General features: G+C 41.1%; 1 protein-coding gene across 3 annotated transcripts in view; it reads right to left on the minus strand.

Moving 5' to 3' along the window:
* LPXK (tetraacyldisaccharide 4'-kinase family protein) overlaps positions 1–933 on the minus strand; it is a 41,656-nt gene extending 40,723 nt beyond the window's left edge. Inside the window, exon 1 of one of the 3 annotated variants that reach the window (XM_086800379.1) lies at positions 627–933. In XM_086800379.1, coding sequence (XP_086656505.1) covers positions 627–877 — 251 coding nt within the window. In that variant the 5' untranslated portion in view covers positions 878–933. The remainder of the gene's footprint in view (positions 1–626) is intronic. The other 2 variants (XM_086800384.1, XM_086800374.1) reach the window with 2 other exon arrangements.
* Between the last annotated feature and the right edge of the window lie 21,116 nt (positions 934–22,049).

The following is a 22,049-nucleotide window of genomic DNA, read 5'->3' on the forward strand; positions in this document are numbered from 1 at the left end:
TTATCTTGGGAGACAAAGAATTGCCATTCCCATGTCGATTGGCGAGAGACCATCCAGGCCAGCAGCGCGTCCCCCCCGCCCCTCTTCCTCTTTCCTTTTCACTGCTCTGGCGGGAAAAAAACAAAAAAACATTTTATTGTATTGAAAAGTGATCCTAGCACTGTTGGAACTTGGAGTTGAGGTGAAGTGGTTACAACAAGCCCATACGTGCTTGAGGTCACAGGTTCAATTTCCCAATACTGTATTGTACAAGTGTTTTGGTGTGCTTTATGGTACATACCCATGTGCCTGATGGGCGCTCTTAAACTAGGGTTTCTCCTGCCTGGTTGCGGTTGCACGTCCAGCCTTGGGACGTGGAAAAAATCACACTCCCTTGTGTGCACGTGATGGGGCCCCTCAAAAAGTGGTGGAGTACATTACCCACAGGAAATGACTGCAGGAGGTTGGACTAACCAAATGACTACCCCAATAGACATGTAAAGGTCACAGGGCTTGCAAAACAAGGGACATGCATTGCTTGCAGAACAAAGTTATGTTCGTGCTCAAATTGAAGGAAACACGTCTTGCCATCATACAACCATGAGAAACTAGAAAATAATAAACACAGTCAAAAGCAGACGTAGTACCTGGTCGGTCTGAGAATATTCCACTGGTAGAGCTTCAGTCGTACTGCTAACAAGTACTTGTAGAGCATGCTGCCTACTGCAAGGACTGGTACCAGCGACCTTTCCAAAGAGGGCAAATCACGCACCTTGTCGCCGTCTGCGTTGGCAATACGGACGACTGCGAGCTTCAAACGAACTAACATGTTTAACATGTCATGGGGAGATGCTGTCATAGGGCGCCCCCCTTGTAGCCTGCACACACGTCCGCCCATCAACTTTTTTTTGGCAATTTAGATGTGTTCTTCTTCCCAAATGCAATGAAGATGTGTTCTTCTTCCCAAATGAAGTGTTCTTCTTCCCAAATGCAATGAAGATGTGTTCTTCTTCCCAAATGAAATGAAGAGACAAGCTATAAACATTGAAGGCTAAAACAACATAGAGAGAGCATGTTTCAAGTACCAAGGTGTGTTGAAGGGTAAAACAACATAGAAAGAGCATGTCCAAGGATCAAGGTGTATCCAATTTGGCCAAACACGAGTTCCACCAAATTCACCCTTCATGTTGCATACTAGATGGGGTGTTATGGGGAACGTTACTAATACCTATTTCCATGTCGTCCAAGCCTTATCATCCCTTATATCCATCTGCAGACCATCAAATACTATGTTGACTTGCTTGTTTAGGATGGGAGCATGGTTGAAGCATAGCCATTTCATCTAGGAATGACTACACCTTGATGAGTGTAGCTAGGTACCCCATCAAATACTGTGTTGACTTGCTTGTTTAGGATAATTGAGGATGAGAGCATGGTTGAAGCATAGCCATTTGATCTAGAATTGGGCGAATATTTTCTAAAACCCTTCAAAACGGTTGAAATTTGGGCTAATGTTTTAAGATATCGTGTAGCTAGGTAATGTAGATAAACAGGTCATTAATGGAAACTACAAAATGAGTAATGGTAGCTAGGTTACGGAACACAAATTCAACCAATGACATTCGACACCTATGTATTTTGGTCCTTGATGTCTTGGTAGTTGGTCTTTGTATGCAACTATGACGAGGAGGAGAGTGCTAATGAATCTAGAAATTGGTTCATCTACCCTAACAGGTTCCTTCATTATGTTCATACTTGTCATGAATAGGCTCACAAGTAGCTACTTTACTCTAATATCCCTTCTCTACAAACCCGTTAAAGAAATGGCTTGAAGATTTCCCAAGTGCTTTTACTACAACCCCAAATATTTTAATGTTTATTCTTCATAAACAACAAAATTCAAGGCAAATCAACCAGAGGGTTAATTTGTAAACAAGACCATAAGCCTCAAATTGGGCAAGAGGAATCCAGACTATTACTTTTCTTGATGAAACAAAGACCTAATCAACCATAGTTTGATCGCCAAGCCTCTACTAACATCCATAATGACATGAGCTCCTAAGCACAAGGACAAGAATAACTAAGGAGACTTTATAATCATGCAAATTGTTCATTAAATGGATCATGGACACCACCAACCACCCAAAGTAGTTGCATACATAAGAACTATTCAATGCTAATCTAGGAGAAGAAACATACTGTGTCATAATTTTCTTCTCAATTATCCAATAGAGATTGCCCCATACAATAAAAACCACTAGAGAGCCCACAAAGGCACAAGGAATGTAAAATATTACGTCATAAATGGAATATAGAATTTGGCCTTATAAACACAAAAATGGGAGTTTCTTGCCAAAAGTGAACACTGCTAGATATTCTCTACATTTGTAACTCCAAAGACATAAGAAATGGGAATTTCTTGTCAAAAGTGAACATAACAAGATATTCTCTACATTTATAACTCCAAAGACATAAGAAATGGGAATTTCTTATCAAAAGTGAACATAACAAGATATTCTCTACATTTATAACTCCAAAGACATTTGGCTTTGCTTCTTGGAAAGGAAATCAGCATTAACCCAACTATCTGGCAAGCCTAAATATACACAGTCGTGTATATTTAGGCTTTGCTTCTTGGAAAGGAAATCAACATTAACCCAACTATATGGCAAGCCTAAATATACACAGTCATGGGTTGGAGTTTATACACAGTCGTGTATAAACTCCAACCCACCACATGTTTCATTGAGTCAATGGGCCAAGCTATTTGGATACTCGAGAACAAAAGATCTTGAGGGCCTATAGTTAGAGTTGTTTAGCTGGGGTTACACAACTTTACTCCAAATCTAGCCAAGTTTTTCAACAAGTCCATTTGCCAATGCCTCCCTCAAACCTAGTTTGAAAACACCATCAAACACATTCATAAGGCAAGGGAACGAACCCACAAAATCAAATAACCACTTTAATATGCAATCTCAAGAAAAAAATATTTGGATGTACTAGAGGCACACAAAGAGACAAGGGATATGTGCCATGGTCCAAGCATGCTTTCAGTGAAATCACTCCACCTTGGATCATCTCTTCACACTTTGGGCCATCATTAAGGAAGCTAAGCATTGAGGACTTCACTTATATTGATTATTTATGGAATTTCAGAAAACTATTTTGGTGTGGTCCCATGAGCCAAAGTAATTAGTGAGTTAAGACAATGAGGGGTGGAAAGTGAGGTAGCTTGTTCCACACTCACACTATATCATCGCAAGCTTCTAGTCTCGTACGCATATATCAAGGATTTCATAACCATTCCAGAGTTCAATATGGTGTAACATGCAAGGCTATCCTCTCTCCCCCATCCTTTTGGGGCTCTATATAAATGAGTAAGCATATTTCATTGATAGACTTGTTGGCAAGGGCTCCATTGTGGTTGACATTGATACTCTCTTTATCTATTCTACATAAATTGTGGTGCACTATTTTCATACACAACAAAGGGGTTAAGAAATATAGGTATGCATTACACTCTCCCTCAAAGAAGTGAGACGTGCATATCAACCTAAGGTCATGGTTTTCCACTTGAATTATCATGGGTTGCTTTCATGGGCATGAACTATAAGTAGTAAGGGAATACATATACCTAGAAGTTATATTCTTAAGTCCAAAATTCCTTGTGAAACCAACAATGCAATTGACATTAGTCAAGAGGTATGCATGGCTATCACACTTGGAAAAGCAATATAAGCACATTTTTGAAAAGTCCACTTAAGTCCCCTTTATCTTTTATAACTAATTCAAACAACAATCGTGTACCATTTGGGCTATAAATCTCAAATAACATTATTGGAGATAGATCAAAAGGGAAAAATGCCTCATTACTTGCCTTAGAGGGTACATAAGCTTAGAACCATGATACAAGGCAAACAACAACTCCCATGGCTAACCTCATGTACTCATCCATGCATCTTGTATCACAAAAAGACTAAAAAATCTTGAGATATTACAGCAACAAAGTTGATGACAATATGAGGTGTCACATAGGCTGTAACGCCTGTGACCGACGGCGGCAGACCGGATGGCCATGTCCGGGGTTCAGTGGGAGAGGACACCCGTGGGAGAGGACACCCGTACGGAGTCATGGGCGGCCAGGCTAGTGTGGACGACAGGCCACACACTATATAGCCTGGGGGATGAGGGGCAATCCTCATTCTTCCTCTATGGCTGGGTGGTGAGCCAGAGGCCGTCCCCTCTCGTGGTAACGCCTGTAGTGGCGTTACGGGTATCTAACACTGGTATCAGAGCGTGGTTCGATGAAGTCGTCAGGGTGGTTCGATGAAGTCGTCAGGGTCCGCGCGTGATCAGGGGACCGAAACCCACTCAATGGTTTTCAACCATTCATCTCCTCATCCTTATCACAATGGAGTGTGTGGAGGGAGGCGGCCAAGACAAAATTGGAAGGGAAGAACCCTCTCTCTCTCTCTCTCTCTCCCCGTCACACACAACAAGCGATTGCAGGTAAGATCTCATTTTTTTTTCTCTGCGTTGAAGCTTGTGTGTAAAAAATTTTTGGTTTGGTGTGGGGGGGCGAAGACCAGCCCCACGACCCGTCTTTACTATTTTGGGGGGGGCGAAAACCAGCCCCACTGTCTGCGAAAGATTCGTTGAATCTTGTGTGTGGGAAGGGCGGACACCAGCCCACGACCCGTTTTGCTGAAGCAATGCGACGTTTGAAGGTGGGGGGGCGAAGAGCAGCCCCACCAGCCCCATGGCCGCGTTGAAGAGCCTGGGGGGGCGAAGAGCAACCCCACTGCAAAGATCAGCCCAACCAGCCCCACGGTCGCGTTGAAGAGGAAGCTGCGTCGTGGTGGCACAGTTGGCTAGCGCGTAGGTCTCATAGCTCGAGGAGCCTGAGGCGGCCAGCCCAGCCGCCTACCCTTAGGCGGCCAACCCAGCGGGCGGCTAGCCATTAGGCGACCAGCCCAGCAACCGGCCAGGCGGCGGCGGCCAATAGGCGACGGCGGCCAGCCGGGCGGCGGCCACCAGAGCAACCGACGGCCAGCCACGGCCAGCCAACCAGCCAGCAGAGGCGGCCACCAGAGGAGGCAGAAAAAAAAAAAGAAAAAAGGAAAAAAAATAAAAACCATTTATTTTTTTATATATTTCATTGTTCACTTTTAATAAAATTAAAAATGAAAGTAAAGTAAAACGGATCCTCTCTCTCGGCTCGGCTGAGGAGGGATAATCCCGGCAAGGGATAATCCGATGTTTCTGTTGTGTATTTCTGGTTTATTGCAATGTCTGCCCGTCCCAGTGTGTCCCCACCCACTAGTCCGGTAGGTTTTTCAGGACTTCTCTCCTCGGTGCGGGCCTTACCCCGACCGAGTTGGCTGGCCGTAGACGCCAGGCCGTCTCCCGTTCGGAGAGGCGCTCTCCGGACACGTCTCGTGACCCGCAGGCGCCTTCCACATCTCGTGACCCTGCCCTTGACCTTGGCATGCCCGTAGAGGCCGCCGACCTGGCTGACCCCGCTCCGGTCGATGAGCTGGATTATATGGACACTGACGTCGCCGCGAGGGGGACGATGACCTCTTGGTAGACCACGACTTTGACCAGTACCTTACTGACCCTGCCGACATCCTCATGGAGACGGAGCGCTCTAGTGGGATGTTTAGATATGTTAACACGCAATTGACGACCTTACAGAGGGTCCAGGATGACGTTGTCACGATGCTGCAGGGCATCTCCACACACCTAGACGTGTTGTCCGCTATTTCAACATCTTCTCCTCTTCCTCGTGATAGACGCCCGCCTGCGACACGCGTCAACGCAGCCTCACCCGTGGTCCCGAAAGGACAGGCCGCAGTGCCTGCGAGGTCGCCCATATAGAGGCAGCCTCAGCGTTACTTAAAGATTTTAAGTTGCCTAGTTTTGGCGGCGAGGAACGAGAGCGTAACAAGGATTCTGTTAATATGTTCTTAGCAAAAGGGTCGGACATTCATGAGCTGCGTAAGCAGCCTAGTCATGTGCAGCCCGTAGAGGCTAGTTTCTTATTGTCTGGCAAGGCATACAAGTGGTGGATGAGTCTTACCACTCGCCCTACCACTTGGGCAACTTTCAAAACAATGTTTCGAAAGGAGTTTTTGCTAGGCAATGAAGAAGAGAGAAGTTGGGATGCGTGGGACAAGTGTTCGATAGAACACAAAACCCTCACCCAGTACATCTACAGAGAGCTCATACTCAAGTTGAAGGGAATCGATGCATTCCAAACATTGAGGGGCTTCAAACGAGGCCTAACAAATAATTATCTTGAGTATGTAGAGCCCTTGCAACCTAAGGACCTCTCTCAGGCCATCAAGTATGCGCAAATCTATGATGACATCAAGCGTCGTGGTGCGCAAGATGGGGCAGGGAGATCAGTGAATAAAGAAAAAAAAGGGGGTCGGGGTTTAAAAGAAAGGGTTTCCGTAGTGAAAAAACAGGGGAGAGGACGGAGGGGAGTCAGGAGGTCGTTGGTCTAAAAAACCAAGACCCTTCAAGAAAAAAAGAAGTTCTGAAACCCACAAAAAGGAGCAGTACTTGCAAGCACAAAAGGAAAATCGTTGCTTCAACTGCAATGAAGTGGGGCACAACAAGGCTGATTGCCCAAATTAAAAGCAAGCACTAGTGGCAAGGCGCCTAAGAGCAATGGTAAATCCTTTAGGCAGTTGCACACAGTGCAGACGCTACCTCTCAGTGCCGGAGAGTTCAAAGAGGTTACGGTGAGTCATTGTGACGAGCGTCATGCTTGTTCAGTGACACCAGCTATGTGGCAGCCTAGTGTTGGTCCGCATGACATGGTGCACATGTATGGCACCATAGGTGGCCGTAGAGTCACTGTCTTTATAGGCGATGGGGCTAGCCATAACTTTTTGAACTATTCATTGGTCAAGAAGTTGAAATTAAAAGAGACCGCAAGTGATCATGAGTATACCGTTGGTTTGGCCAATGGTTATGATAAAAAGGTATGGAATACCGTGGTCTTGGGAGTCCCTTTGATCATGCAGGACTATGAGGCCGTGCTTGACTTCCAGGTCATGAATTTGGCTAGAGCAGATGTTTACTTAGGCAGGGAGTGGCTGTATAGCCTCGGTCCTAGCCTAGTTCGGAGTTATTTACACAACACATTACACTTTGAGTCTGGGGGTAATATCATCACCCTACAGGGAGACCGTAGTGTCCCCTTTTCACCACTTATATCATTGCTCGAGTTATGCCACGCGGTCCGCAGTGGCCAGGTAGCACAAGTATACGCTTGTTACCCTCTTGTAAATTCTGTTTCCGTAACTGAAATTGAAAATAATGTTTGCATAGACAAACAAGGAAAACAAAGCCTTGGAAGAAACCCACTGTTTTCTGAAAACCCTGTTTGGCATGCATGTGATGATGAAACAACAAAGTCCAAGGCAAAAGAGACTCTAAAAACAAAGTACGTAGATGCTTTGAAAAGTTTATTGCAGGAATTTCAAGATGTCTTTTCCTACAGAGCTTCCAGATGGTTTACCACCATCAAGGGAAGTAGACCATGGCATCGAAGTTATGCCTCGGTCCAAACAAATAAGCAAGCCTGCTTATAGGTTGAGCCACTCCGAGGCAAAGGAGGTGGAAAAGCAGTTGACCGAATACTTAAAGAAAGAGTTTATTCGCCCTAGTTTGAGTCCTTGGGCATCACCGATTCTTCTGGTAAAGAAGAAAGATGATTCTATGTGCATGTGCATAGATTATCAGGCTCTTAATCAAGTCACGATTAAAAATAAGTACCCTATGCCACGTATGAACGAGTTGTTTGATCAACTCTATGGGTCGAAATATTTCTCTAAGATAGACCTGAGATCTGGGTATCATCAGGTCAGAATTAAGGTCGAGGATGTCGCAAAGACAGCATTCAGAACATGATTCGGTCACTTTGAGTTTTTGGTTATGCCGTTTGGGCTAACCAATGCTCCAGCGACTTTTATGACGCTGATGGACAGTGTTTTACGTCCATACTTAGGAAAATTCGTAGTAGTTTTCCTAGATGATATTCAAGTGTACAGCAAAACGCGTAAAGAACACTTGGCACATTTGCGATTAGTGTTCCAGTTATTGTGACAACACAAGCTATTTGCGAAGGAGAGCAAATGTGAATTTTTTGAAAGAGAAATTCACTATTTGGGCCACATTATATCCGCCCATGGTACGCGGATGGAACCTGAGAAAGTGGAAGCTATTCTCAAGTGGCTAGCCCCGAAAAATCTCGAAGAACTGCAGATTTTTCTTGGCATGTCGGGGTTTTACCGACAGTATGTAAAGGACTACGCGAAGATCGCAGTCCCGTTGACGGATCAATTGCGCACAAAAACAAAAAATATATGTTGGGAGGGAGACCAACAAAAGAAGCTTCGAAAAACTTATGGTAGCCATAGCAGCTGCACCTGTTTTGACTATAGTTGATGTTTGGGACATCATAGCATAGCGGAGGCTACACTCCAACCCACACACTTTGTCAATCCGTGAATGCAACCCGGTTAGCGCATAGAGGCTATCCCGAATGGGAGAAGTTGAGTTAACCACACACTAATGACTTCTAGTCCTACTCAATCCTTCTTCAACACTCAAGCAATCAATCTTACATAATCAAAGCATCAAGATTAGGCTACACTTAAGCATAAAAATGCAACTTATGCAAAGAATCTAACATGCAAAGAGCTATCACACAAGCCTCAACTACACATCATTTCATGCACAAGCTTCATCACATGCACACTACAACTCACAAATCAAACATCATTAAGAAATCTAGATTAGCAAGTGTGTAGACCAAAACCTCATATCATTGAAAATGTAGAGAATAGAGAGTACAAGATTGAAGCAAGAATGGAGATGGAGAGCCTTGGGAGAGCACATGAGAAGGAGCTATGGAGCAAGCTCTCTCTATGAGCCTCTCAACCAAATGACCAAAGAGTCCTCCCTAGCTCTCAAATGGGCCACCTTTTATACAAAAATTCTAGAACTCCCAAAAGTTCCCATGTGGGATTATTGTCAAGCCCTCTCCCACATTCATCTACAACTTGGAACTCTTTTCAAGAGCCCTAAGTGTCTTTTTTGTTGCATCCTTGTATTGATCTTCATTAGTCATGCAACACTCCCCCCTTCCTATTTTGCGCACGTCCTCGAGCGCGGTAGTAGCAAGAGCTGCAACAAAAAAACAATGGATACAAGTAAAGTCCTTTATTGAAAAAAAGAAAAGAAAAGAAAAGAAAAACCAGCAATGATAATTTCACACGTGACCATACAAGTGCAAGGCTGATTAAAGTTTTAATGAGTCCTAAAATAGGTGAGTAAAGACTAGTCAAAGTGAGACTTAAGTGGTAGATAGTGCTATGCAAAGGCAAGTGTGCTTTGTACACCGTCGGTTATGACCGCAATCTCAATGTCCTACAAGTATGTAAGTTATTCCTAAGTGGCAAACCTACTCCTAAATATGAGCAAAGGTGATTGGAACACTCTTTTTTTTTTTTGATGTGTGTGTAGAAGGTGATAAAGATTAAGGTTCCATCCCAAAGAGACCTAAGCAATGGCCAAGAGACCTCCGCCAAGAGAATCTAAAGACCGCTAAGTATCTCAAGGGCGACAGACCCTTTTTCTTTCTTTTATGACATAAGGAGTACCCCTTGAAGATGAGGGCATCGGTCTCGAGGGCCCATAGTGTACCCCAGAGTCCTACCAACATTTATCAAGGTGATAGATTCCTCAAAGGTCTTTTTCTGAAGCTTTTAGACATCAGTGTTCACCCCATGGAAACCAAGGCATCGGCCCCAAGGTGCTAAGACAACCCCAGGTCCTACCAAGCATTCCACATGGCTGTAGACACGTCATGTCTCAATTCACTTTGTATATATATATTTTTTAGGGTATAATTTTTATAAATTTTTATTACTCCTGGTACCTAGCTCATATCTAAGAGGTAGCTACTACTAGGGATAACTAATATACCTTGAAAGCATAAGAACTTGGCATATTCCATTGGTATATATCCTACACTGTCTTTAGATAGAAATATCTTTTACTAAGTCTTCTAAGAGTCTAGAATTCACTCACCATATTTTAACAACTAATCAAAAACTGAAACCAGCCAACATTGTGTGAACATGCAAACCATATATTCGAAAGATAAGAGCACATAAAGAAATAACGATTAAGATTTGAATACACCTATTGTAGTGCCCTGTTGATGTTGTTCGTTTGCATTGATGCATTGCTGATTTTATGCAGATTGCTCCTCCTTGATCTTTGTAGGCGTAGCATGTCTCCCCCCTTCCTAATTTGTGTGCACGGTAGGTGGACTATTGGGGCGTGTTTGATGCTCTTTTTTTTTTAGCGGAGATCTCTGCAAAATTTTTATTAACAAACAAGAAAAGAAAAGAAAAGAATAAAATTTGCCATTGGTGCCAATCACCGAATATAGCCGAGGGGAAAAACCCAATGGGAGAAAAGTGCCCTGGCTTGTCGATCTTATTGTGGAGTCATTGAACTTACCCTTGCGCTGGTGGTGGATCCGTGTCCTCGTCTGCTGGAAAGATGGTATCAATTTCCTCAGGATGCAGAGACAACCCCTCACAAAAACCGGCCTCTGGAGAAGGTGGTAGAGGAAGGAGTGCTTCCTCACTAAAATATGGCATTGGTTCTATGGGAAGGTTAATCAGACAGTTTCAATTTTGGAACTGCGCAATATAGGTACTCATATTGATCCAATATTGACATATTGAGGCTTGGGGAAGGAGGGCTTGCAAGATCGGTGGTTGCAAGTCATTTAAGCTTGTATCCCTCCATTGTTGTGCTTGAACCTCCTCAGGTAATCTACGTTGATTTGGTCCTCTCTCTGGTATTCTCACATTAAGAAGATTATGGCATTGGGGTGTAACTCCCACAATTTGCTTCATTAAGCCCATGCCATATCGTCTAAAGTAAGAGCGGCATATCCAACAAATATGTGAAGCTTCTCCTAATACGAGCCGTGCACACTCTTGACAATGTGGAAATGGGTGATGCTGTTGATAGAATAACGTGACAAAGTGATGCCCATAGCAATTTTCACCTAAGGGAGCATAGAAGTACCTAGAATGTGTTTGAAACGGAGGAGCACTATAACCCCCGCGGCTATTGGCTTTGGCAGTTTCTTTCCCAAGACTTGTATAGTAATATCTTCAAGCTTGTTAGTAGTTGAGAAAATCTCTGCGATCTTAACAAGATACCGTTGTTGTGGATCCTTAAAGATCTCAGCTCCTTGAGCATTTGTGTAGACGTATTGGAGTCTCACATTAAGTGTTAACCCCATGGTGTCGGCTTCAAATGGATTAAAGGATCTTGTGGGTGATCTATTTGGGGCTACGGGATGACTGTTTGTCGGCCCAAAATTGTCCATGGACAATGAACTAGTTGTTCTGGAGGAAAGGGTATCGGATTGGGATTCAGAAAGGGTTTCAGCAATATCTGCCAAATTGCCTACCGATTGGGTCCCACTTTCCTGCGTAGGTACTCTAGAAGGTGCCCTAGGCCCTATGGCAGAATCTACAAGACGTCCCGACCGCAAGTGCATAAGGTCAAATTTTTTTTGGTTTTTTGTGTGTTTTTGTTTTGTTTTGTTTTGTTTTTGTTTTTGTTTGTGTGTGTTTATATATATATATATATATATATATATATATATATATATATATATATATATATATATAAACCTACCTAATCACTAAATGCAACTAAAAAGAATATGTGTGGCGTAACTATCTATCCTATTTTTTTATTATTATTTTTATGTTTTTTTAAATGATTTTTTTAATGATTTTATGATTTTTATGTTTTTTACTTTCTTTTTAAATTTAAAAAAATTATGAATCACACTAAAAAAATACTAATTATGCACAAAGTTACAAAAATTAAAAAATGCAAGAAAATACTAATTATGCAAAAAATTAAAAAAAATAAAGAATTACAAAATATGTAAAAAAAATAGACTCCTTAAAAAACACTTAATTTATAGAATTTTTTTTAAATTTTCTTTTGTTTTCTTTTGTTTTTTTCTCCTTTTGTTGTTTTTTTTATTGTTTGTTTGTTTGTTTGTTTGTTTGTTTGTTTTTAATAAAACTAATAAATTTCGTGTCAAATATTAAAAATATGAATTTACTAATTATGCATCATTTACAAGAATTCTAAAAAATAAAAAATAAAAAATGCAAGCTACTTTAATTATGCAAAAATTTAAATAATGAACAATGGATTCAAAATACAAAAATTAAATTGTTTTTCCTTTTTTTTAAAATCTCTTTTTCTCTTTTTTTTAAAAAAAAAATTAAATTGTTTTCTTCTTCTTTTTTTTCTTCTTTTTTTTCTTCTTTTTTCTTTCTTTCTTTTTTTTTATCTCTTTTTGTTTTTTTAAAAAAAAATAATTTTTTTGGTTGTTTTTTTTATATTTATTATTATTATTATTATTTAAAAATATAAAAAAACATAAAAAATAAAAAATAAAAAAATAAAAAAATGAAAATGCACCTACCTTATCCGCCGCCTCGCCGACTCCCGGATTCATTGCCGCACCCACTTCCAGACTCTTCAATGCACCGCCTCTCCACTGCCAGCTGCCGTCTGCAGGCTGCGTCCACTGCAAGTGCCCCCACCTTCGGCTTCCACTTTCCTTCTTCTCACTTCCCACGTCTACCCTCTGCTTCCACAGTCGGCCGTCTACCTTAGCTGCAGCTCCACACCCTTCGCTTCCTCCGTTTTCTGCCGACGCAGCCACTGCTAAGCCTTCAGTGTTTATATAAAGGCCTCCACGCAGCTTCCTCCTCGGGCGTCGGCTACTCTGCCGACGCCTTCTCTCCAGCCGCCGCTTCACGCCGGCCAACGCTGCCACGTCAGACGACGCTTCCACGTTCCAGCCGCCTTCTACCTCTTCGCTCTCAGGCACCCCAGCTCTCAGCCGGCCAACGCTTCCTTTGCACCAGCCGCCGTCTGCTCCTCTGCAGGCAATGCTTGCTGCTCACGTCAATATAAGAAATATATATATTTATATATATATATTTCTTTTAAAATCCGCCTTACTACACTGGCCGCCCATAGCCTCCCCAATGTATATATATATATATATATATATATATATATATATATATATATATATTAAGCCGCCTCCCAATGTATATTTCCTCCTCGCTATACACCGGCCGCCCAACCTCTACAAGGTATATATTATGAATAAATAGATATATATATATATATCTATCTATCTACTTATTTTTCTTTGCTGCGCTTATGGAGACGCCTCTCCACACAATAACAAATCAAAACAATAAAAGAAAGAAGGCCGCTTCCACTACTTCCTACCTACCTCTCGCCAACCCCGTCAAAAATACAAAAACTTGAAGTACTTAAATCTGATTAGTGGCGGGATTTCTCTACCGCAATGAGGTTTTAATTAATTTTATTTTTTTTTGCTTCTAATCAAAAAATCGAAAACACACAAGGCGCCCTTGAGATCACACACTCAATGCCCTTGCTAACTCTACTCTAATCTACCCTAATCCACGATTTTGCAATCAATGGAGCACTTAGTATGAAGTAATGGTTAACACCCTTCACTAACTTAGGTGTGCGTTCCTCGGCAGCGGCACCATTGTTTGAGCACTTAGTATGAAGTAATGGTTAACACCCTTCACTAACTTAGGTGTGCGTTCCCCGGCAGCGGCACCATTGTTTGGGATATCATAGCATAGCGGAGGCTACACTCCAACCCACACACTTTGTCAATCCGTGAATGCAACCCGGTTAGCGCATAGAGGCTATCCCGAATGGGAGAAGTTGAGTTAACCACACACTAATGACTTCTAGTCCTACTCAATCCTTCTTCAACACTCAAGCAATCAATCTTACATAATCAAAGCATCAAGATTAGGCTACACTTAAGCATAAAAATGCAACTTATGCAAAGAATCTAACATGCAAAGAGCTATCACACAAGCCTTAACTACACATCATTTCATGCACAAGCTTCATCACATGCACACTACAACTCACAAATCAAACATCATTAAGAAATCTAGATTAGCAAGTGTGTAGACCAAAACCTCATATCATTGAAAATGTAGAGAATAGAGAGTACAAGATTGAAGCAAGAATGGAGATGGAGAGCCTTGGGAGAGCACATGAGAAGGAGCTATGGAGCAAGCTCTCTCTATTGAAGCAAGAATGGAGATGGAGAGCACATGAGAAGGAGCTATGGAGCAAGCTCTCTCTATGAGCCTCTCAACCAAATGACCAAAGAGTCCTACCTAGCTCTCAAATGGGCCACCTTTTATACAAAAATTCTAGAACTCCCAAAAGTTCCCATGTGGGATTATTGTCAAGCCCTCTCCCACATTCATCTACAACTTGGAACTCTTTTCAAGAGCCCTAAGTGTCTTTTTTGTTGCATCCTTGTATTGATCTTCATTAGTCATGCAACAGTTGACCCTACTGAGCCATTTGTCTTGAAGACAGATGCTAGTGGTGAGGCCATTGGAGCCGTGCTTTTGCAAAGGAGACGCCCTGTTGCATTTGAGAGCAAAAAATTAGATAGGGCTCAGTGTAACTACTCGGCTTACGAGCGGGAGTTACTGGCCATCGTACATGCACTTAAAAAGTGGAGACACTATTTATATGGTGCCACTTTTAAAGTACGTACGGATCACGAAAGCCTGACATAGCTTTCGAGTCAAAACAAGTTGAAAGGTCGGAAAGCTCGGTGGGCAGAGCTCCTACAGGAGTTTGACCTTTAGATGCGCTACCAAAGGGGTAAATATAATGTTGTGGCGAATGCGCTTAGCCGCATGCCACAAATTAATGAGTTAAGCTTTACAGTCTTCAAGAATGATTTCTTGGAGTCACTACCTGGTTTATGTGAGCACGATCCATCTTTTACAGAGGTCTGGCGCGCTTTACGCGTACGCACTTCTTCACAGACGCAACCACCTCCCTCGTTGGCACGTAATGCTGGTCCGGAGAGACTGGCCGTAGGTGCGGCGGGTAGCGAAGCGAGAGTTAGTCCGGAGAGGCTAGCCGAGTCTTCGGGGTATAGTTTTGAGCCGGAGAGCTCAGACGTAGGCCCTTCATCACCTTTGTTTTCCGACACGGTTTCAAAGGATGATGCTAAACTTCGTCGGGGGGAGAAGTTACTAACTACTCCATTGACGACAGGTACTTTCTCTACAAGGGTAGGGTGTGTGTACCAACTATTGGTGACTTTCGAGCATGCATTCTTAGAGAAAGTCATGATAGTCCAAGTGCTGGTCATCCCGGGATACAAAAGACCTATGCACTAGTCAAACGACAATTTTATTGGCCTAGTTTGTTCAAGGACGTCCAGACTTATGTGCTGCAATGCAATAAGTGTCAAGTCAATAAGCATGAAAGGCTAAAGGTTGGGGCTTGCTCAATCCTTTAAGCATTCCTCAAGGGAAATGGGAAAGCATTTCCATGAATTTCATCACCGGTTTACCCACGACAAGTCGAGGGAATGACTCGGTCTAGGTGGTGGTGGATAGGTTAACCAAGATGGCAAAATTTATTGCCACCAAGAAAACGGTAAAAACGCCAGAGTTGGCAAAACTCTTTATTGAACATCTCTACAAGCTATATGGCTTGTCCGCAGATATAGTGTCAGATAGAGATAGAAAGTTCAACAGCCACTTTTGCAGGGAAGTCTTCAAAAAGCTGGATACTACTCTGAGTATGAGTACGGCAGACCATCCGGAGTCTGATGGTCAAACAAAAAGGGTTAACCAAATACTCGAGGATATGTTGCGTTCTTATGAAGCAATCAAATTGGGAAGAATATTTGCCCATATTGGAGTTTGCTTATAACAGCTCCAAGCATTCAACAACTGAATTTACACCATTCATGTTAATGTATGGATTCCAGCCGAGATCTCCAATGGCTGTAGGCCTAGAAAAGGAGAAGATTCAATCTGTCAAGGATTTCCTTGAAGATATGAATGATATGCTCAGAGCTGCACGTGAGAGCATTCGTAGCGCTCAGGATCGTGCTAAAACTTATGCGGATAAAGGACGTAGAAAGGTGACCTTTGCAGAAGGTGACTTTGTATTCCTCAAGGTTCCTGCGCTGTCAGAAACCATGAAAACGGAAAAGTGTGAAACTTTCTCCGAGATATTGTGATCCTTTTAAAATCCTTAAGAAGATTGGGGACGTAGCATATAAACTTGAGTTATCGGAGAGTTCTCAAGTCCATCCTGTCTTCCATGTCAGTAAACTGAAGAAATCAGTTCACGGGTTAGAGAATGCAGTTTCTCCAGAGATTTTGGTGGACTTGATAGAGCCACCAAAGATACCACATGAACCTGAAAAGATTCTACGGTATCGTGATAGACAAACCCGACATAAAGTGTACCAGGAGGCACTTGTTAAATGGACAGATAGGGATGAGGAGGTAGCTACCTGCGAACACCGTAGTGCAATTTCCAAAAGGTTTCCCCAGTTTGTTTTCGAGGACAAAAACTCTTCTTAAGGGGGGGTAATGTCACGTAGGCTGTAACGCCTGTGACCGACGGCAGACCGGATGGCCATGTCCGCGGTTCAGTGGGAGAGGATGCCCGTGCGGAGTCATGGGTGGCCAGGCTGGTGTGGACGGTAGGCCACACACTATATAGCCTGGGGGATGAGGGGCAATCCTCATTCTTCCTCTATGGCTGGGTGGTGAGCCAGAGGCCGTCCCCTCTCGTGGTAACGCCCGTAGTGGTGTTACGGGTATCTAACATGAGGTATCTCTTTATAGATGCTTTGCCACCATTTTAGTATCTCACACAATCAACTAAATAGAGTCAAAGATAGCATTTAGCATATTTACATCCATAAAACATAGATACACAACTATAGACTATCAACTGAATAGAGTTAGAGATAACATTTAGCATATTTACATCCATAAAACATAGATACACAACTATAGACAATCCAATCATAGTGCATATGTTTTTTAACAATGATGACAAATGAGTTTATCCACATGAAATTTTACCTAAAGGTGTATATGCCATGTACACTTACTTATAAGGATCTTCATGTGGACCATACTTTAAAGAAGCTTTCTTTTACCACCCTTTCAAGATAGGTTAGTGTAAGACTTGTCAATCCATAGTTATAATAAGGCTCATTTAGACCTTGATTAGTTATTAGCTCCATTTATAGTAATCCTTAGTTATTAATAAGGCTTGCCTAACCCTTGATTAGTTATTAGCTCCATTTATAGTAGTCCTTGCTATTCATTACCAGTCTGCATGATATTATAAATTAGGGTATTATAAACATTGATAATCATGTTTTGGTGTGAGGTAATTTGTAGATGAGTAATTGGCTCCATTTATTGTAGTCCTTGCTACTCATTACTAGTCCTCTCGTTACTACTTCGTAGGTACAAATGTTCGACTTTTATAAACCTTGATTATCATGCTTTAGTGGAAGGTAATAACAATTTCTTTGCAAGTCTGGGCTCCAATACCGACAGTTCTTGGTATATAATGATGTCAAAGCATAGGGCGCGACTTTTCAGGAGGCAGCTCTTACAACTCATTTACTAGTCCCAAGAGACACTCCCGGGTATTATAATTCTTGATGAGCAAGATTTGGAAGAGGGTAATATCACTATCTTTGCAACTCTTGGCTATGAAACACTTCTTGCTACTCATTGCTCATCTTCAGGTGTGCGGGTACCATATACTATGTTAAGAAAGCTTTCAAGGAAGATAATAGTACGTTCTTAGCATGCATGCACACACATACACACACAAATGACTCTCTCTCTCTCTTTCTCTCTCTCTCTCTCTCTCTCTCTCTCTCTCTCTCTCTCTCTCTCTCTCTCTCTGTCTCTCTCTCTCTCTTACACACACACACACACACATACATTATATATACATGATTGTAATTATGTCTTATGACAGAAATAATTATGCATTCAAAATTGATTTACTAAGCTTAATATTATGTATATTAAATTACTATAATACATAATTACATTTATGATATAATAAGTTGCTATAATGTACAAATGTTACTAGTATAATAACCCTTATTCACGTGCCTTGGTAGTGGGTATTTTGGAAGGGGTAGGGGATTTTTAGCGTTAGTTTTAAAATACCAAAAATACTAATGGTTATTAGTTAAAGGACACCTCCAAAAAAGGCTCATGCCATTATAAGGCTTCATGGGCATTTAGAAAGGGAGACTTATGTGGAAAAGTTGTTGCGCTAATTTTTAGGAGTACTATTCTTTTATGGTTTATTTTACTGTTGGCTTGGTTAATCAGTGGTTCATGTATTCTTTATAGAAACATAATTACTTTGTTGGCTTGCTTAATCAGTGGTTCATGTATTCTTTATAGAAACATTATTACTTTTTTGGTTTGGTTAACCAGTGGTTCATGTATTCTTTATAGAAACATTATTAGTTTATGGACACCTCAAAACCATCATAAGGCATAGTGGGCATTTAGAAAGGGAGTGTTATGAGACTGACAGGAAACACTATAAGGTAAGACTATAAAAGATTATTATATGTAAAAGGTTTGCATGTAAATAAGGTTCAGGGGATTTCAAATTGGAATACCTAAAGCAATGGTTAATAGGCATTAAGATCAATGTAAAAGGGATGTAGATGGTGCATAAGGAAAGCCCAAAGGCCACAGAAGTAGGCGCCCCCTTCTAGGGGGAGTTGAGGAGGCATTGGATAGTGAAAGGGCCATGCCTAGCCATTGAAAGTCAAGGGGCTGAAGTTGGAAGGACATGTATCACCTAGGCCTATATAACCATGTGATTAGGGTCCATTTGGGATATGGTTGGGTGGAGAATCAAAGTTCTAGTCTTACAAGTCCTCAAGCTATTGATGCAAGGAGCATTACATTGGTATCAGAGCTAAGTTCTTTCTTTTCCATGTTTCCATTGAGCTACTCATTGCTTACTCTAATCTCTTCTCTATTCATTTCCATAATCTTCATATTTCTCAAATCTTCTCCATACAAATACTTATTGCTTAATATATTGGGCATACCTCTTGCCTAAGTGATTGAGCATACCTCTTGCCTAAGTGATTGAGCATACTTCTTGCAAAATAAATTAGATAAATTTTGGAGATTCTACATGAAACAAGTGGAGTACATGACAACCTTGAAGAATTATTGAAGCAAATATAAACAAGGAGGAATCAATAGAATTGTTTTTCACATCATTAGAGACAATTCATAGTTACCCAACTAAGGTCATTGTGTTGCATCTTTTTAAAAAAACTTTGTAAGAAACTTTCCATTTTGCTTATTGTTAGAGTAAATGGCTTCTCAAGGTAGGAAGGATGAAAATGGGGAGAAGGGGGAAAACCCAATGTCTTCTTTTCACATGGAAGAGGATATTACAAAAAGAAATGAAATAGATATGCAAGATTTAGATTTAAATGAGTATGAGGATGTAGAGATGAAGGAAATAAAAGAAAAAATCTATAATATAGAGAATAAACTTGAGAAAATGATGGGTCTTCTTAGCTTCTTAAAGAGAGGGGAAGGATTGGGAGTAAAAGAAATATCTAAAATCATTGATGAGGGAAGAGAAAAAACTCTAGAAAAAGGATTTAATGAAACCATAGTTGAAGAGGGTTCCAAAACTAGAGACCAGGGTATCAAAGATTTAGAGACACCCACTTTTAGTGGAGAAGAGAATGAGAGAAATAAAGATGTGGTCCATATTTTTCTACAAAACTAGCAAGATTTGCATCTTTTAAGAAATGTGTTTGATCATAACCGCCCCATTGAAGCTAGCCTATCCTTACAAGGTAAAGCTTATAAGTGGTGGATGAGCTTAGCAGAAGCTAGGCAAGTACCCGATTCTTGGGATTCATTAAAGTAATTATTCTTAAAGGAATATCTTCTTGAAAATGAAGAAGATCAAAATTGGGAGGAGTGGGATAATTGTTCTATGGATCTAAAAATTTAAATCTCACTCAATATATAGCTTGCTACAGAGAAATTGTCTTAAAACTTAAGGGAATAGACAATTTTAAAAAAGTAAGAGGCTTCATTAGAGGCCTAACAAAGGAGGCTTCATTAGAGGCTTCATTAGAGGCCTAACAAAGGAGTACAAGAAGGAATTTTGCTCTAAAAAGCCAAAAAAACTTAGATGAGGTTATAAAATTTACAAAATTTTTTGACAATACCACATGGGTAATGGTAATCGTAAAGAAAATGACAAAAAAATTTCATATAAGCCTTATGAAGAAAATTTTAGCTCTTTAAAAAAAGATTTTTTCTTTAAAAAGGAAGAACCTCTTAAAAAACAAAAATCCAATCCTAGTAAGTTTCTAAAAAAGTAAGATTTTGAGAGAGTGGTTAAAGAAAAACTTTGTTTCTCTTGTCTTCAGCCAGGACATGATATAAGGAATTGTCCTAAGTCCCAAGGATAAGAACTTATTAGGATGGTAATGATAAGTCTAAAGGAATGCACACTTGAATTATTTTCATTGGGGAAAATACTTTTGAGAAGCTATTTGCATAATACACTAACATTTGAGCATAAAGGAAAATTTATTACATTGCTGATTTGGCTCACCCTAACCCTCCTTGAAACACATCCAAAAAGAGATTGCCTGGTAAACCGCAACTGTCGTGAAGATCTTTCCAATGGCCGAGCTCGTAACCCTTGAGGTCTCCAAGCTCTACAACTCCTTGAGAAGCAATTCCACCGTGTCTCCCACGAGCATTGTCACACCGTCGTATTGCACTACAGGTCCTTGTCCCTCCTCTCACCTCACTTCACTCACACACACTCACTCTAGTATACATTAGGGAGAGAGATTAGCAAGAGCAAGACTCAATTGCACAATGGGAGAGTATGTTATATTATGAGAGAAATTCACTTATATACATGGCCATAAGTGTTCACACTCGGGCACTTTAAGCTCATAAGAGGCCTAATGCTATTACAATGACTACTCTCATAATATATCCATGAAGTATATCACTTATGACTTCATCCTAACTTGCTACCACACGCTCTTGAAGCGAGAATTGCCATAAATACTCCATCACACCATTACGGGTGCCGTCCAAGTTGTAGCGTTGGACACTATTGCTTCATATCTTGAATGTATGACCCTTTAGTGTATCTATGATGACTCCTTGATGTAAGATAATGGCGGTAGCTCTTGTTAATCCTAGAATTAGACTAACATTCCCCCCTTCCTGAGATGATGATGGTGTCTGCGTGATCACGTTGAAGACCTTTGTGTGGAGAGAATGAACAAGCTTTGTCAATGGCTTTGATGTTGAATGACGTTCAATGGTCTTTGTTCCTCTGGAAGGAATAAGAAAAGCTAGTTAATGAATGAAGAGGTTAGTGGTGTACTAGGAATTCCTAACGGGGTGGGGGGCTTTTGCGAAATGATTGCATTCTTATATTTGTGTGAGCCCTTTTTCTTTTTTCTTTTTTTTCTTTTTTGGCTCAATTTGTTGTTGGCAATCATCGACAAGGTTATGTCATGTGATTTTTGTTAGTGGGGACATGAAGAGATGTTAATAATGGGAGAGAAGAGAGAGAAGGATCTGGAGGAACGTAGACTTAATCATCAGAATGAGATGATGATTTCAGTTCCTCATTTGATACATTGAAGCGACATTCATCATTTGAAGTATTTGGCGTGTGATGATGTCCCTTTGTCTGGCAGGATTCTTGTCAAATTTTGTTGAGTGTAGGACCTGATCCTGTCTTCTTCTGCCCATGTGCTTTTTATGTTTTTATGCATATTTAAGTGCTCTTATAAAGCAGCTTTACATGAAATACAAGAATTGAGTCACATAGACTCTTATTGAACTGCTCTATGTTACATTAGGGTGAGGATTGAAAGAATTACGTCGACTTGCAAGGCTAATATAGAGATCTTCACTAGGGATTGAAAATCATTGAGTTGTGAATATTGTGGCGTCATTTGGAGAGGTTTGTAATTGAAGGAAAATTCCAGGGGCGATTGGTTGTACCATTGACCA

The sequence above is a fragment of the Cibotium barometz genome, chromosome 1, assembly GCF_041138505.1.
Source record: "Cibotium barometz isolate CiBa-2024 chromosome 1, ASM4113850v1, whole genome shotgun sequence".
NCBI lineage: Eukaryota > Viridiplantae > Streptophyta > Polypodiopsida > Cyatheales > Cibotiaceae > Cibotium > Cibotium barometz.